We start from the raw sequence: 18778 nt of genomic DNA on the forward strand, positions 1-18778 counted from the left end.
GACGAACCAGCACCTTGTAGTCGGAAACCGAACCGACGAAACTGACGGCTGTTCTTCCTCCACTGAGTCCGCCGGACTACTAAGCTCTCCTTCCTTCCCCAAGAGGCAAAGGAGATTGAACCTCTGGAGAGCGGGCGTGCGCCCAACGGGTCTAGCCTTCAACAAAGGCTTTCGAGGAAGACTAAAATCAGCCTCTTCAAAGCGACCGATCCTTCTGTCGATCTTTAGAGCTCGAACCACGAAGAGCGTCCTGACCGCGCTGCGCGTCAAGAGAGGTTACTCTTAGTCTCTCTCGAGGAGCGTCCTTACGTTTCACGCTCAAGCGTCCAGCTTTCGCTTTTCAAAGCGTCCCCTTCTGAGCGCTCTCGAAAGCCTTCTCCACAGGCAAAGCGTCAAGCAAAACAAAAAAACATCCCGACGATAAGTCTTCCAAAGCGTCCTGCGAGCGTCTTCAAAGCGTCTCCAAGGCGTCCTGTCGAGCGTCCTGACGTGCGGGCGGAGACAGAGGACGAACGAGGAGACGGAGAAGGAGACTGCCTCGTCCTCTTGACAGGCAGTCTAGCGTCCTTCCTACGTTTAGGCTCAACTGCTGCTGGGCGAGTCTTCCGAGCCATTAAGGCCGACAATTGGTCTTGAAGCGACGCAAGAATACTCTTCGTAGGTGAAGAACCGAGAGGAGGTGAAGGGCTGCGCCTGCGAGAAGACGAGGGGCGGGGGGACGCCTCCTTCCTTCTCAAAGGTACAGCAACCTGCCTCTCCGAGGCGCGAGAGAAGCGCTTCTCAGCGTCGTCCTCGGACGACGTCCTACCTCTCTTCTGAGGAGGAAACGCGTCATACGACGCAGGCGAAGACCGCAACGAGAGCGGAGAGAGGGGACGGTAAAGCGTCCTCCCTAGGAAAAAGGTCCTTTTCCAAAACGGACGCGAGTCACTCCGAGCGCTCCACCCCTTGCGCAGGGAGGGCGCCTCGGAGGACGAAAAACAGTCCTTAAGGATGCGAGCCTGAGCACGCTCCTTGGCAGCCTGGGAAGAAGCAACAGGTCCTGCCGAAGGGACGCCAGATCGGTGGGGAGCCCCGTAACCCTCTTGCGCTTTCGACATGCCCACTCCCTGAGTTCTGGGAGTCCGACAGAGGTCTAGACCTAGAGGCATTATGGGGCCGATCTGACGCCCCCTCCACAACACTAGGGGCACGATCACACCTTTACTCGAGCCGTTTTTCAAGGGCCAACACTTTGGACTCTAGAGTGCGTAATGACTCTAGAAATCAGAGAAAGGGCATTACCTTCTCCAGACACAGAACTAGGGCCCTCAGGCAACAACACAGGATTAGGTGAAGCAAATTCTACTGGTGTTAGAATAGGAGAAATGTTACTTCCCTTACCTTTCGTAGAACCGCTCTTGGAGGAAGCCCTCCTGATCCTATCGCGTTCCAACTTACGGCGATAGGATTCATACACCTTCCATTCATCCTCAGTCAAACTTTTGCATTCAATGCAACGATCAACCAGCAAACAAACATGCCCCTACACCCCATACATACTGTGTGGGGGTCTACCGATGATTTCGGTAGCCTCACCTTGCAATCACTTCTCACACACACTCTGAAGCTCACTGAACTTGATCCCGACATCACGTTCATAGAAAAGCCAATAAAACCAAAATCCAAAAACAGTCCACTATCGCGTATGCCAATCCAACAATCCAGAGTCAAAACCAAAAGTCAATCCAGATACTTATAACGAGTCAAAATCCAAAAATCCTGGGCGGAGGTCTGTAAACAGGTGTTTACCGACCGGCGACAGAAAAAATATGAATAGAAAATGGGAATGGTTCCTGATATCCGCCTCCCAGCGGCGGGAATGGGTACTACCACCTGGCCGCCCACTGCGTGTGCCGCGAGTTTTGAAATTCTGTCGGACTTCGGAGAATACAGCTATATATATATCTGCCAAGTAAGTTTCATGAACAAAACGCCTTCTACAAGTCTTTTCTCTCGCAAAGCGTCCTGGCGAATGTGCACAAAAGCGTCCTCATAAGCGTCCTGCCGAGCGTCCTCAAAAGCGTCCTGGAAAGCGTCCTCAAAAAACATCCTGCGTAGCTAAGAGCGTGTCTGAGCAGAGAACACCAAGTCTTCTGAACGACGTTTCAGAGAGGAACTCGTTGAGCGCCCTGATGCATGCAAGTCCGCCAAGAGGCGTCCTGGCGAGCGAACACCTTGCCAACATTCTCAATGTTATGACGAACCGCGTTTTGCGTATGACGTTGAATATTTTCAAGGGACGTCCTCATGCGAGTCTCCATGGAGAGCCGCACGCTGCTCCTGAAGTGTGTGAACACTAAAGGAAGACGTATGGCTTTTCGTCTTCAAGACGGGCCTTAAAGACCTTCATACCTTTTTACAAAGACAGTGGCCGCCTGTGCGACAACTTGCGTCTTAGTAATGCAAAAGAACATCTCCAGAAACGCACTCAGCAAAGGAACGCCGAGCGTCCGAAAGACACCCTCGCAAGGTGCTTGCCGAGCGTCCTGGAGAATGTCTCTACTTATAGGACGTCGAGCACCTCCAAAAGCTAGCTCACGTCTAAATTGCCCTTCTTATGCCGAACCAGAGACATAAGTTGTTTGACTGTGCAAAGCAGCTTGCCGGACGTCAAACTTATCAGCTTGCTTTTTCGAAGTAAAGCGAACGTTACATAACGTATACGGAGCGCCATGAGGAGAGGAGACGAAAACTGAGTTGCTCCTCCAAAAGGTGGAATCAAGAATGTCCTTGATTACCAATTCTTTTGGAATGCTAGCGAGGTTGAAACAGCTCTAACTTCATGAGCGTTCACTCGCAGGAGGCTCAAATCACTCTTCTGGCAAGATGAATGAGCCTCCTTAATAATGTATAAATGAGCGTTCACTCGCAGGAGGCTCAAATCACTCTTCTGGCAAGATGAATGAGCCTCCTTAATAATGTATACATGATGTATAAATGAGCGTTCACTCGCAGGAGGCTCAAATCACTCTTCTGGCAAGATGAATGAGCCTCCTTAATATGTCCCTTAGGAAAAGAGCCAGTGCATTCTTTGAAAAGGGTAAATGTTTCTTTACTCTTCATCCTCTCGTGACGAGAGAGAGGACGTGAAGCGTCCTCTTCTCTAAAGCTTCTTTAGGGGGCGCGAGTCCTTCCGAGAGCCCCCAACCCCTGTGTGGGGAGGATGCCTCGGAGGACGAGAAACAATCCTTCAAGATTCGTGCACGTGCTCGATCTTCGGCAGCCTGGGAAGCGACAACAGGACCTGCCGAAAGGAAGCCAGATCAGCATGAAAAACCCGTAACCCTCCTTCGGCTTTTGACATGCCCTCTCCCTGGTTTTCTGGGAGTCCGACAGAGGTCTAGGCCTAGAGGCGTTATGGGGGGGCCGATCGACGTTCCCTCCTAACGAGAGAGAGGACGTGAAGCGTCCTCTTCTCTAAAGCTTCTTAGAGGGCACGAGTCCTTCCGAGAGCTCCAACCCTTGCGCGGGGAGGACGCCTCGGAGGACGAGAAGCAATCCTTCAAGATTCGTGCACGTGCACGATCTTTAGCAGCCTGGGAAGCGTCAACAGGTTCTGCCGAAGGGACGCCAGATCGGTGGGGAGCCCCCGTAACCCTCTTGCGGCTTTTCGACATGCCCTCTCCCTGAGTCCTGGGAGTCCGACAGAGGTCCAGGCCTAGAGGCATTATGGGGCCGATCTGACGCCCCCTCCACAACACAAGGGGCACTACACTTCACAACACTGATTGGAGAGCGAGCACTTTAGTCTAAGATTACTTGATGTAATCCTCTAGCAGACACTTCTTCTAGGCCCGAAAGCCATACCACAGGGTTAGGCAAAATAAAATCTACAGGAGGTTAGAAGGTTCATTATTTCTAACTTCTGTTTACTGTGGAGGAAAACTCCTGATTCTAACACGCTCTAAAATGCGTACATGAATCCTACTTCTTCCGTAATCAGTCACACATTACACTAATTACATTGAACTTATGCAAAGAAAACATGTAAACGCCATATATACTAAGCGAGTGTCTACCGAAAGTTCCGGTAGCTTCACCTTACCCCAAGCAGACAACAAAGTCTGAAACTAAGCTAACTAGCTTCAGACATCAAATGCAATGAAAAATTTACGATAGCGTATGCCTAGCCACAAATCCAAGTCAATAATCGAAAGAATAATTAGGATACTTAAGCGGCTAATGAAGTTTCAAAATCCTAGGCGGAGGTCTGTAAACAGTTGTTTACCGACCGGCGACAGAAAAAAATATGAATAGAAAATGGGAATAGTTCCTGATATCCGCCTCCCAGCGGCGGGAATGGGTACTACCACCTGGCCGCCCACTGCGTGTGCCGCGAATTTTGAAATTCTGTCGGACTTCGGAGAATACAGCTATATATATATCTGTCAGGTAAGTTTCATGAACAAAACGACCATTGTATGGAAGTGTGTACAATATAAAGATAAAGAACACTAAAATCAAAAGTACTAAGACTTACCGGAAGAGAAGCTTCAGGTATATTAAGCTGCACTTGAAGTGGTATTGTATTAATAGCAGCCACAAGATCTGCGACGTGGAGAGATCCAATCCCATGAGATTTCAAGATGCTGGTTTCATTATCGTCTAACAGGTTCTCTCCTTTTAACATGAGGTGTCCTCCAGTACTCACTAAAACACAACAGAGCACTGTCATAAAACTCAGTGATCTACTAAATAATTAAACTGCTATGTTTAACTTCTACATCATATAAAGATCAAGAATACCTCCTGTACTGACCATAACGAGTTTTATGAAATGATGAATACCCTTTGCTAACCTTGTTGTTCAAGTATTGTGGAAAAATCTTCACCGATAAGATAATCTTCTCCATCTTCTCCTGCTTCTTCTGGGGGCAAATCCTCATAACGAAGCCAGCTACTTAGTATTTCACGTCGTTGGTACTTTTGTGGTGCCTGGACTTCTTTGTCCGGCATAATAGTAACTGGCAAGAGAGTAAATCAATTAACATTACAATATTTGTTACTTTTTCCATTCATCATTTTGAAGATGAGCTTAAGCTTAATTTCTAGTGGTCAGTCAATTTATTATTCATATCCAATATTTACATCAAATGTAAAGTAACTCATCATGCTGCTCAAGACAACCAAATTCATGGAAACAAAATTTACATCCATACACTGCTATCATTAGGTTCTGCATGGCGCTTATTTTGCTTAAAAACTGAAAACATTTAAATACATGAAAGCTAGATGTGAAAATTCAACAACTCGATACACATACAGTAATGTACTAGTTTTAATCATGGTTCTACACTGCAGTTCACTAATATTACTGTGTAATGTATCACCATGTTGTAGAGTTTTATTACAATTAATTTTCGGTCTGTCCATGGCTGATATGATGCACCAAAATGTTACCCTAGGGTATTACGTAAGTTCAGTTAATACTGATAAATTTGCTATTTGCAAATCTTGCACAGAAAAGTCCTTTGTATATATTCAAAATTCCCTGCTTCTTTGAAACTACTTCGAATATGTCTTATACATTATGAAGGGTCTGGCAGCAGCTGGCAGCAGAGGAGTAAGCTGGCTAAATACAGTACGTACATTACTTTTGAAATAATTGATTTATCAAAAGTTTGTTTGTCTGTGCTCCTTCATTACGTGTGTGAAACACATAAATATTTGTACCATTACACTTAAATGTTCATAAAGAGTTTCTAAAATGACAAAAATATTGTTCCAAAATCAATTCACTCCGAAAATTCAATGCTAAAGGCATCCCTAGATTTCAAAACGTATAAGTAATATAACATTACCACATTAATGCTTCTAAATGAAAATAACAAATGTACAATGCCCCATAATCAATTTCAAAATTTTCTGAGAAAATAGAAAACTTCCATAACTGCCAACTGAATTATAAAGACTCAGCTCTTTCATGGCATTTGCACATGAATAATTAAAATTTCAAAAACACTATCACTCACAGCTACTCATGGTATTTCCACAATAATTTATGCTAATGTGCACCTTAATAACAGGAGGAATAAGGTCTCACTTCTTTCTTCTCACACACTCAATAGAAAATGGTTAAAAAGGACCAAAAATTATAATCATGGATATTCCCAATCCCAAGTTCATCACAATACCCAAGATTTCCAAAGTCTTGCTCATATGGCATATAATGTATCCATGGTTAGGCATTCAATTCTACTGAACTACAATGTCAACTTTCTGTTATGTAAATATAGCTTTACCTAAAATCTTTAGGTACAAGACCATCCATATTGCTGTCATCAAAATAGTGAATTTTTTCATTCAGTCTGACTCGACTTATTAATAAAATAGTCACAATTAACCGAGAGCCTAACCATTGCACCATCATTTATAATTGCAATTTAAGATAATTAAATCCTTACCTGATTCATACTCCTTAGGTTCTGCATAAGCAACCCCAGTAGTATTGTGCTTCCTTGGCTGACTAACATTGTTTTGTTGAGGTTCCTGCTTTACAGGTTCTCTATTGCTGGCACCAACTGAGCGAGGATCATCTACAGGAAAGTAAAGAAGGGTACAGCACAATGTTACAGAATATAAAAAAGATGATGGAAACTATAACCAGGACATCTACCTTATATAATAACTTCTAATGCTGACTTTAAAGCAAGCAAAGCATTTCACCCAAGCCTAAAGTAATGGACCATAGGTTTTGGAAGACCTCACAAAAATCACAGTTCAAATGAATTGTCCATTGGTATCTTGTATTTAAAATAAGGTGTCTCACCAATATAACACCAGCTAATAAACAGATTTCTCTTCCAATCTAAGAAAACAGGAAATGATTATGATGAAAACCATGGCAGGTCTTAAGAATGTCTTAGGATGCCCATAATCATTTTATGACCTTCAAAACATCTTTAAAAGACTTGCCCTTCAAATAAAATTATCAGAATAAAATGTCTACCTACTACATATGATGGATGACTTCAAAATCAAAATTCCATTCTTGGTACTGAGGGATCTTGTTTTTCCCTGATGTGGTAGTGGAAAATTTAAAGGACATTATGGCATTTAGAATATAGTTATGAAAACATCACACAAGATAATGATAATTTACTCTCTAGAATTTCATAGTAGTAGTTTCATATCATGATGGAAGTGAAGGTCTCAGAAAGTATGAAACATTTCTGTTACCTTGAGGATCTGTACTATGAAGCAGGTATTGAGAGGGCATTAAAAAAGAAGTAAATGAATATCAACAGCCTGGATGTGGTGAAAAAAATATTGGTGACTAATGATATAGTATATGTGTAAAGAGAAAACTCCCAATGCATGCATAAAATACCCAGTTTTTAAAATTATTTACATTTTTCATAGAAATACAACCCTGAACCTTTTATGTATGTGTATTCCTCCGCGTGCACTGGAAATGGTCACTGAAACTTGAAAAAAGGTAGTTAACTGAAGGTAGGTAGGTAGGTGGTAGGAATACTCCACTCATCTGCTGTAAGGCAATACTTTATCCTTCGACATTAAGAATTATGAGAGGTGATTGAGGTGGGATTATGATAAAAGGCTCTAGTTTGTATAACTAGGAAAGATACAAATCATTTTCAAAATTTAGTATTTGTTCCTACAGAAATACAAACTATCACCATTTATGTAGAAAACTCAAACTCAGTCCCTATGTGGGAGGCTAGTCTCTCAACTGACTGGCCAAGTTGAATCACCCTCTGTAAATGAGATGCTCCTGGTCATGATCAGGGAGCAGGTGACCAATAACTTCTGTAGCCTCCCATAAAAGCTGAAATAGAAATGCAGAATGAGAGGGCCCTGAGCCAAAGTAAGAATTGTCTGAACTCTCGCTCTCGAAATCTGCTGAAAACCAAGTGCTGCCCTAAAGACTGGGTAGGCCAAATTACAAGTCAACTAGTCTCCAGGTCAAACATAAATTGATCAGTTTACATGATAGCGCTGATGTTAGTACTGAGAGGCAGCAGTTTCTCCATGGGCAGCAGGTAAACAAAGGATACCTGCCAATTCGAGCTGGTAGTGGTGAAGCAAGAGTCTTATAAAAAACTTTCATTGATGCTATATCTATTAGCATACCCCATATCTGCTTACTGCTTGGGCACATAGTCTGACTTTTCCTCTCCCAGATAATCATGATACCTAGGTCATGATAAAAAGTTAGGAGGCAGTCTTTGCTCTGGAGCAACTGCATCTCTAGTGCTGGAACCAGTCAGCTTTTTGTTTGTTTGTTTGTTTGTTAATTCATACTGGCGTCGCAACAACGAGGTTATTGACGCCGTATCATTAAAAGGAATTGCAAAGGAAAATGTCAATTAAAATGCTATAAATATGTTTATATAAAATCTGTCAGAGAACTACAGAGAACCCAAAAACACACGAAATACCCATCCAACCTACACACCTATTTTAGATCAACTGTAAACAAAAGTACTACAAGCAACACAGGCACCCCGTATACTTCCAAATTCTACAGAGTTCTGTCAAAATAAATAAATATTAAAAGTACTAAAACTTTATATATGGTAATACCATACATATATCAATTGGAGGTCAACTTTATGTACATAAAAATTTTATGAAGTAAAAACACTTGACAGCAAATGATATACACTGACACATACTAACACATAAACAAACTCAAACATGACCAAACTAACCTAAATTTTTTCAAGAAGACCTGCTTCTTGAAGGTAACTATAAAGGTTATCCTCATTAAAACCTCCTCCTATAATGGCATCCAGTTTAAGATCGATTCTTCCAACTACGTTAAAATGATGGTTCCTTGCTGATATTAAGCTGGGACATTCTACTATTAAATGTTTTACTGTGAGGGGAACAAGACAATCCTAACAAAATGGTTCAGGGTCATTGTTCATTAAAAACCCATGAGTAATCCATGTGTGGCCGATCTGTAATCTACATAATGGAGTCTCTTTCCAATGGTCTTCTAACATATAAAGCCAGGGGTTGATTGCAGCAGTGAGTTCTCTCATTTTATTATTACTCTCTATTGTCCAATAGAATTGCCAAACTGATTCTACTGTCTTTTTAATTTCAGGAATGTAGTCTAAGCAAGGAATTGCTATACTTCATGGATTTTTTTATGTACCTAACTTAGCCAATTCATCAGCTCGTTCATTTCCAACAATACCAACATGTGAAGGAACCCAGCAGAAGTTAACTGCCTTCTGTTTTTGTTTTAATAAAAACAACCACTCTGTTATTTCCAGTACCACAGGGTGTACTGGATTAAAAGATGCCAAAGCTTCCAAGGCACTCTTGGAATCACTAAAAATAGTAAAATTATCTCCTTCTAAAGTTACAATTTTCTTTAATGCTGTTAAAATGCTAAAATGTTCAGCAGTAAAAATAGAAGCACAACTTGGTAATGCACCACAAACACTATTGTCAGGGTATACCACTCCAAACCCAACGCCAGCACTGGATTTGGACCCATGGGTAAAGAATTGCCTCGAGTTATCATGTTTTTCAGCATGGCAAAGGAATTTCTGTTTAAGAATATCATCTGAACAATCTGCCTTGCAACCAAAAACTATTTACAATATTTCACAGAGGGCAACAACTTTCATGGAGGGAATCTTGAAAATTTTGCTGGAATTACTTTTCCTTATATTACATTGAGATCCTCTAAAGCACATTTTAACCCTGTATCCAAAAGGCTTTGGATATGAAGCATATTTTTCATGAATACAAAAATTGCCTTTAAAAACAGTATTGTAGGCTAAGGACTCAGGAGTTCTCTGTATAAAGTTGAGATAACACCAAAGTGTCAAGAGAGATGAGGATAGTGATCCTTGAAAAAAGAGTCTGTAACCATCCTACTTACAGTAGCTAGAAAAAGGAAAAATCTATCTTAGCACACCCCTACCTTCTTCTTCCCTAATCTTTCCCTTAAGCCAGAGCTGGGGGGGGGGATGCTGAAAAGCCTGGGACAACTCCCAGCCCTTTTCCAAGATAGTAGAAACCCGAGTTCCTTGTCACAGTTTCCAGGTCTGAGTTCTGCCAATACTGAATACAGGTGTGGAAAAAAGAGAATAAACATAAACACACACCTTCTCAGGACAAAATTTGTTCACAGGATGAATTTCAGTCCAAGAGGAATATCAATGCCTTTCTTACCTGACACTAGCAACCACCAGAACTTTGCCCTATCATCTGCAGGCGAGTGTCCACTAATGAAGAAGCAAGCATGTTCAACCAAAGGTAGAACCTTGATGCTACCTGAAAGGAGGCCATGGTGCTGATTCCATAACAAGGAGGAAGAACCTTTCTGGAGTTTTTCCATTAGGTAATTTGCCACATATGCAAGTTGATGAAACGCCTTGAAAGGGAGTAGTACTCTATGCATCTTCTGGCATATATCATTTCCTCTGGCATGTCAACTGAAAGGAAAACAACTTTCTCGATCTGCTAGAGAGCAAGCACCTTCTGATCAGTAGATCAGGCTGTTGCCTAGTCCAAGACACTGTGAGCAAGCAGCAACCACAGCAGTAGGAATAACTATCCCACCTCCAAAGTACACCATAGAGTATGCTCTATAAACAAGATAGGTTTGGCGAAGGAGCAATGGTTGATCATTAAACCCACAAATGAACCCAAAAATATCTTGAAACAACCATTCTAACTCTGTCTGAAAGGGTTCTGAAGTCAAAAGAGCATGATCCTCTCCCAAAAGTAAGGCCAACACCAATCTGCTCAATTAAATGCTCTAGGGACTGCAAACACAACTCAAAACTGCTTGAAATCATGGTAGTACATGTTAATATAAACTTATATGGTTGGCAAAAACTGTATAAACAGAGGCTTAAGTAAATACATCAAGAGTTCTGGGTGAGCAAAGCACTGCCCAAGGGTCTGCACAATCATGCAGATACAGATCATCAAGATAACCAACAGTATTATAAAGCAGTGACCATTCATAGATGAATTCTCTACATGAATGCACATGATTTGAGGAGTGGGCACGCACACTGCAAGAGTTTCAGATAAACCACACACCACATGGTCCACAAGAGCACATCATCCAGATCATCATGACATCCACCAATATTATAAAGTGGCAATCTTGTCACGAGTGAACCTTCTGCCTGCACATGCAAGCGCTGAGGATCATGTACATGCCAACTTTTCTATATACCTTGGCAGAAGTACACAACAAAACAGTCATTTTATCTCAGAAGGAAATGGGGAGACACATGTCAACCCTACCTAGACCAACATCCCACCCACAGGTGTGTGAAATGGAATGGAATGGAATGGAACATGAGTTCTAGTTCAAAAGCCAAGCACTACAACCTATGAGGTCATTCAGCCCTGAAAGAGAAATTGAGAGTAAGGAGGTTTTAAAAATGCAGCAGGAAGAAAAATTGCAGTTGCTCAATGAAAAAAACTGTTAGCAGAGGACGATAGAAGAAAGAGAATGTGAATCTTCATCCTCTGCTGCTGAACCTCTCCACTGACAGAGAAACCAGTAACCACACAGAACCTATCATCTCTGAACAACAAACTGGTTACACTAACACCAATGCCATGCAGTGACCAAGTCCCTGCTTACTTTCTTCACACATTTTATTGTTTACTTTTATGGCAAATAAAAAACATGGAAGAATTATCAACTTTACAGTCAGTCAAAAAGCACCAAGACTTCTTACTAAACACAGCTGAAGAAAAAGTGCTGGCTTACATCGGGTGAATGGGGGCTTTGTCCACTTTCTTGCCTACCTCGAGTTAACCACCTTGTTGCAGTTTCAACAACTGTATCTAACTTACACAAAGGAACTCTCCTACATAAAAGGCTCTGCTCTATATCTCTGGAAGAGCAAATAATCTTTACCTCCAGCTTCTTGACGAACTCTCTGTTGCCGCTGCCGTCTGCGGTCAGGCATTGTTCTACAAAATTAAACAAATGTCTATTTTGCATTAGGGAGGCTATAAAAAGTAGCACATTATACAGGCTCTTTATGAATCATAAGTTCCTTCGCTGATTTCAAGTAACAATATTATAGACCACTAGCAAACAATGTAATGAACACTAATTTTTCATAAAGTACAAAAAGTTACTGTATAAGGTTTTTCTGTCAACTTCTTTTATATACACCGGCTGCTAAGCTTCTCATGAACTAAATGATTAAAAACAGTGTATTTTTTAAGAATTTCTCTATTTGTGTTGAAAGCTGGAACAATTATGAAGTTGAAATTATTGTTGGTGAAAAGTTCCTACACAATCTACTTACCTAATACACAAATTAGAAAGGACAATCAAAAATTGCAAAATTTCTTCAAGAATATTACTATGCTATAGGTAGGTAGTCACCTAAATGGCCTGCAACAACAGTTTACACATTATAAACAAACAAAAACTTATAAAAATGAGAAAAGTAACACAAAGGCACTAAAACCTTGTCTTCTGTAAGATTCTAACACCCCATTTTCCTTAAGTACCTGTTAAAATTTTATTGCATCACAGTCAACAGGTCACTGGCTACCTAACCAAGAAAATAAGGTAATACCTACTTAGCCTACCCAAATAAATTGAAGGCCGATTAGTGAATAAGTACCACTTAACACTGTACTTAACAACGCAGTAGCCACCTTGTAGGCTATCCAGTGCCAACCTTTAGGCTATAATCACTGGTCGAAAGACTTTAAAGATCTAGTTGTACCTAGTAGCTATTAGGTAGTAGGCTAGGCTATTTACACAATATTGCTCAACATTTCTAACTTAAGCAGCTACCTACTACGTATAGCCTACTACCTAGGCTAAAGGCAGTAGGAATCTTGTTCTACTCTGTGCCTAAATCGAAGTCAGTCTGGCTAACCTGGGAAACTTCAGACACGAAAGAGCTAGAAAGTAAAATGGGTATTTCTTGTAAATGTTAATAGGGGGAAACATCACAACAGGCCAACCCTCATCACGGTAGACGGGTCTTATTCACTCGATATTTAATTGGTGAAACATGAATACAATTGCAACTCTAAGCATACCATTTAAAAGACTGAAGTTTCGTCAACATATTGTGATATATGAAAGCCCCATACGAACTAAAATAAGCATGTGAGCTCTTCGTAAAATATGTTTTCAAGGCAGTTTTGAAATCCAATATGGCGGCTACGTTTTTCATGGACGGTTCTCATCAGTGACGGCCACCATCTTTCCCCAGCCTTCCCAGCACTCATTTGAACAATGTTAGCGTATGTATGTAACGTTTATTGATCTTACTCAAGATTGCAGTTGTAATCAGCACAATAAAACAACATTTTGTTGCCTATATTAGTGAAAGTATGAAACTTGTTATTCCCGGGGTATGGTTGGAACTGAATTCATTCTTACCTTGTAATCGGCGGTTTTTATCCTTACTGCCATCACAACTGAAACTCCACAGTGCTTATTTGATTATTATTATACACATTTTGGTCTCAGTTCACTCCACATTGCACTTTAAACCCGTTGCTGTTCCTGGTTTCTAAGCGCGCGCGCCATAAACACAATTACAAACAGCAGACGACGACAGACGACGAAACTGCAAAGTTTTATTCCCTAAACTGTTTACTTTACTCGTTATTTAGTTTAAATTTACATTGTTATTTAAAAATTTTGATTTAATTCATGTATATTATCCCTTTTTTGCAACCAAATTACCCCGAAAAATTACAGATATTTCTAACGTAGATAAAATCAAATGTTTCTAACGTTTTCGTACATCTGGCTGCCGAAAACCATAGAGGAACGAATACGGAAAAGTGCATAGAGGAACGACTACGTTTTTTTTTTTTTTTGCTTTTTTGTTTTTGCTAGCACTTTTCATTGATTTCAGTCTTTATTAGTATTTTGAATTTCTTAAATAATCGTATGCCAGAAATAAATGTAACCTTTAATGTTTGCATGCTTTAATGTTTGCATGCTAAGAATGGCAAAATCATCGTTGCCACATTAGTGGAGGCTTCACACATACGCCGTTCCATTATTATAAACTGTTTCCATGAATTCTAGTTGTCATAGTAATGCAATAATGATAAAATTGCTTTAATATTTATGTATATATACTTCCAATACATAGCCTAATTTCACCAATTTCAACGTTTTGTTTATAGTCTTATACCCAGTTTGGAGGGTCAATGTTCGTTACTAAAGAATCTGTAACCTCCTTAAGTCGTTCAGTTGACATAGTAAACCTGAGCCATATTTTCACTCGCTGAAATGACGATATCCGGGTGAGGGGCAAGTGGGCCCATCCCTTTGCCCTACGTGATGTACCCATGTTCGTTATTACTAACTAATATAATATTTATTACCTGCAATATAAACTGTTGTGCATGAAAATTTTTTTAATATTTTTAAACTAAAATTAGAGCATACATAAACCACACAAATTGTCATAAAAATGAAACATAAATCAAGTGGCTATTATTGTTTAAACATGTCTTCGTGATGAAAATTAGCGCACGGCCACGGATTCCTTCCCAACCTCTCTCCAAAATATTTACCCAACACAAAACCAGCATTCACAAAGGGTCCCCCAACCATGTAGGGTATATAGGAGGTTAATAATTAACAATAAACAACACAACCTCATTCATCAGCACACTATACGCTATGAGGAGACATGTCTGCCAAATTTTCAAAAACAACTTTCACTTGTGTGACAGACCTTTGAATGGTTTTCGAGACAAACCCTGAGGCTATAATTATTGGATTATAGGGAGGGTTTTCATTTCCAGGTATTTTTAATGTCCCTTCCTATTCCGTCCTCTCTCTCTCTCTCTCTCTCTCTCTTTCTCTCTCTCTCTCTCTCTCTCTCTCTCTCTCATATTTTTTAAATTTTACATACCTATGTCCTGCTTAACTATTTTGCGAGCACTAGTAGATGCACCTACATTCATCATTACGACTGAATTAAAAACTTGAAAGTATTTAATTAATGCTATACAAGTATGAAATATATTTTCTTGTTCATTTTTCGAATTACAATAAAAGAAACAGAGAGAGAGAGAGAGAGAGAGAGAGAGAGAGAGAGAGAGAGAGAGAGAGAGAGAGAGAGAGAGAGAGTTGAGTGGATCAGTGTATAAATATATCGGTCAATGGGCAGGTAACAACCGAGTGAATCGTTAGATATATCCACCAATGTAAACTACTATTATTAGATAGATAGATGGAAAAATCATAGAAAATAAGTTTAAACTGCAACAACTTTCAGAGAGAGAGAAGGGAAGGTGAAGGAAGGAGGAAGGACAGGGGTGGCGGTGGAGGTGGGGGGAGAGGGTAGGTGGAGCTGTTTACTGGTGTGTTCCTATCCATTTCTGGATAATGGAGTTTTGGTCTATTAGTACAAGGACAAGTGTAGTTATTCTTTACGATTAGTGATTCATGATACCCTTATAAATTACGGCACTGGGGGTAATGCACTAAAGAAAAATCTCGTTCTGTTACGAGTGTTCGTTACAGAAATAGGTATTGCCCAAAAACGTGCTTGCACTGTCTCTGAAAACCCATAGTAGACATGCTGCTTTAGTTGTCAATCAAGTTTTTATAACCAAAGTATTTTTTACAAGCTAGCTATTGAATAAATTTTTTCTCAGTCAAAACATATGCCCCTCAATGCTAACTTTCCTCTTTTAACGACTTTCTGGTCATTGCAAATTCGGCCCCATAATTTCTTATGGTGCGAAAACAGACAGAGGCCCATGGACCGAAAACGATTGCGTCACACTACGGCGATAATCCAGCAGTAAAACATCTTCATATATCCAAAAAGTAAATAATAAAGATATATAAGCGCATTACGATTATAACAATTACATGTATAGCTGATAACAATCTGCATGAATAACTGGTAAACTGTTCTGCAATGACAGTTGAGTATAGCAATTATTTACAATAGGTACGAAAGTCAAGATGTCGTGACGTCATAATTACAGACTTGAAAGAACGTTCTAATTTCAGAAAAATAATTACTTAAATTTGAGTCAGAGTCGAGTTACTTTTTCAATAACGAATATTTTCAAATTAATCATCATAAATATGTAAAATATTGATGTTTTACTACTTATTTAAAAATTAGCCAAGAGCACGCTTCTCGTCATCTTCTACCCAAACAGCTGTTTACGCCTGGCTTGTTGTTGATGAGAAATCGTGTTTCGATTGTTGTGATAAAAGTGCTCCAGCGTCTGTGGGTACAAGTGGTGTGCGGATTTATCACAGGAAATGGTTAGTTTATTGACACAAGCTACTCCGTAAGCATCGAGATGGCGTCAATCTTCTAAATACCTCGAGTTGTAAGTAAAAATGTTGAACGCGTTTTGGTGAGATTTGCACTACGTTTGAGACCGTTTTCAGTACCCTCTGTTTAAATCTTAAAATTTGGCCTTAATTTCTAACTTTGGAGAAAATAAGTAATTTTGTCGAAAAATTATTTTTTCCTATATACAAACCTAGGTTGTCTAACAAAAGGATATCCGCGGGAACGCGCCGCCGCTACCGCATACAAAGAGTTCAAACTTGAATCGCTGTACCTGGGTCTGGGGTAACTGCGCGGGGTGAGCCCGGGCCAGCTTGGGTAGGTCATTGTGATACCATTCTTTGAGCGTTAGAATACTTAGCCTAAACAGACACACTCTTCAAAAGGGGGGCCATAACTCAAAGAGGGGTGGATGAGGAGGGCCATTAATCTGTTAGACAACCTAGGTTTGTATATAGGAAAAAATAATTTTTCGACAAAATTACTTTTGTTCCGACTAAGTACAAACCGTCGGTTGTCTAACAAAAGGAGACTCGAACTGAGGATGGGAAGGTGAGTGACCTGAATGTACCCCTTTGAAGAGCCGCCAATAACTTCACACGACCTGATGTTAACCCAGACCCCCTACTCCTCATGACACTTTACACGGTAAGGATTCAATAGGGGAGAACCCAAGGGGCTCCGGCTGTTGTCCTAACCTATGGTACTAATACTCACTCAGAGAGCTGTTCCTGAAGGATTCTTAGCCATCATTCTACTCTCCAGGTAAGTCAGTAGTGGCCAAGTCGTGTCATGGACAGTACAGTCATACGTAGGATATTACCAGGAAAACTCACTCATACCCCTTACATTCGGCCAGACTTAGGCGGAATTGCTGGGAGTGTGTGTGTGTGTATTTTCCAAAATTGAGGTACGCAGTGCGGGTGACCTTCGAAAGGAGAGTAGAGGTCTTTAGCTCCGTTTCTCACCAACAACAAGTCGCGACTGATGCCCATCTCGGGTGTCAGGACGCGTTATAATGTACTTTTTCGGAGGGTGGCTTGCATTGATGGTAGGTGGCCTGCTTGGCCTGCTGTGATGTTCTACCCTAGGTAGGTCCCTACTGGGTAACAATGAGCTGTTTTAACATACCTAAACAGGAAACCATACCATTGATTTCAGTATATAGCCTAGTAGTACAGGAGTGCCTATCAGACCCCACCCACAAAATGTCAGTTTCAATTCCCCAACCAGTAGGCTAGGTAGGTAGCCTATTAGGTACTAACCCTTAAACACAGTAGGTAGGTATTGTGTAAAACAAAGCTATGGTAGCCGAATACCTACCTAAATACTTAGGTTATAAATTTAGCGTACAATAAAGACAAAGCAAATCTACTAACAGCTAACTTTAGGATACCTAGCCTAGGTAGGTAGCTATAGCCTAGCTAGGTAGCCTAGTACGTTACTACTATAGTAGTAGGTAGGTAGGTAGGAGTTCTTGTAAGTCTGGTTTACATTGGTCAGCTACCTACGTACCACCAAGTTTAGCTAGTTCTTGTAGGGTTGTGATATCGTCATCAAAGTTACATCATCTTCGTATTAAATTGAACTTACAATTTCTGACAGACTCAGATTCTCGGTGGCACAATGACGTGAGGGAACGAAGACTTACACCCGTATTTTTGGCAACTACCAAACAACTATATGCTTGAACTTGAAGTGAGCTGAAGCTATACTGAAAACTAATAAATCAACAAATATACGTTGTTTTGTGCCATTTGAATAACTTCAAAATAATATTTATTATGAATAAGTTATGAATTATATGTAAAATATCCAAAACAAATAATGAAACTGCTTACACTAGAGGCTATAATACACAAACAGCTGTCCTTAATTATAATACTTTCAATGTTCGTTATAGTAGTAGTAATAGAAGAGATTCATTATGGAAAGACCCCTCTTGCTCGTTCTATTTTTGTTTTTTATTTTATCTGTTTAAACATCTTCCTTACGTTGCCATGTCTTTTCGAAAAATTCTTATTTTCACTTTTAACCAATAGTTACGCCCTGTTTTTTAGCTTAACTTCTTCACAAACTCTCGAATTTACCGAATCCAGTGTTTTGTTTTCATATTCATGTAAGGTTTTTGTATGGTGCTTTTACGTTGCATGGAACCAGAGGTTATTCGGCAACGGGACTTCCAAACCACGTCGAGAGTGAACTTATATCACCAGAAATACATATCTCTACTCCTCAGTGGAAGCCTATACCTGGCTGTTAGATGCTTTCGACAGAGTATTTCGTTAAGGTCCCCTGAGTGGCTAGAGGAATCTTCTATTTTAGATTGAAAGTCGTTTCATAAAGCCATTTTGTTAGACTGGGGGAAGTCCGCCTTGTGACATTCACACTATTAATCAGTGCCTGCATTGTTTCCCACTCTCTTGATGGACAATATATCCATTTAATTATATGGTCTGCCT

At 40.4% G+C, this 18778-nt stretch overlaps 1 protein-coding gene across 1 annotated transcript; it reads right to left on the reverse strand.

Annotated features, from left to right (window-relative positions):
* Nucleotides 1-4441: 4441 nt before the first annotated feature.
* Nucleotides 4442-18223, reverse strand: LOC135196576 (uncharacterized). Its single transcript, XM_064223418.1, has 5 exons — nt 18158-18223; nt 11915-11970; nt 6447-6578; nt 4842-5006; nt 4442-4692 (listed from the first exon to the last, which is right to left on the reverse strand). The coding sequence occupies exons 2-5, from the start codon at nt 11964-11966 to the stop codon at nt 4442-4444; spliced, it is 600 nt and encodes a 199-aa protein (XP_064079488.1). The 5' UTR covers nt 11967-11970; nt 18158-18223.
* Nucleotides 18224-18778: the final 555 nt, after the last annotated feature.

The sequence above is a fragment of the Macrobrachium nipponense genome, chromosome 18 (genome assembly GCF_015104395.2).
Source record: "Macrobrachium nipponense isolate FS-2020 chromosome 18, ASM1510439v2, whole genome shotgun sequence".
Taxonomy (NCBI): Eukaryota; Metazoa; Arthropoda; class Malacostraca; order Decapoda; family Palaemonidae; genus Macrobrachium; species Macrobrachium nipponense.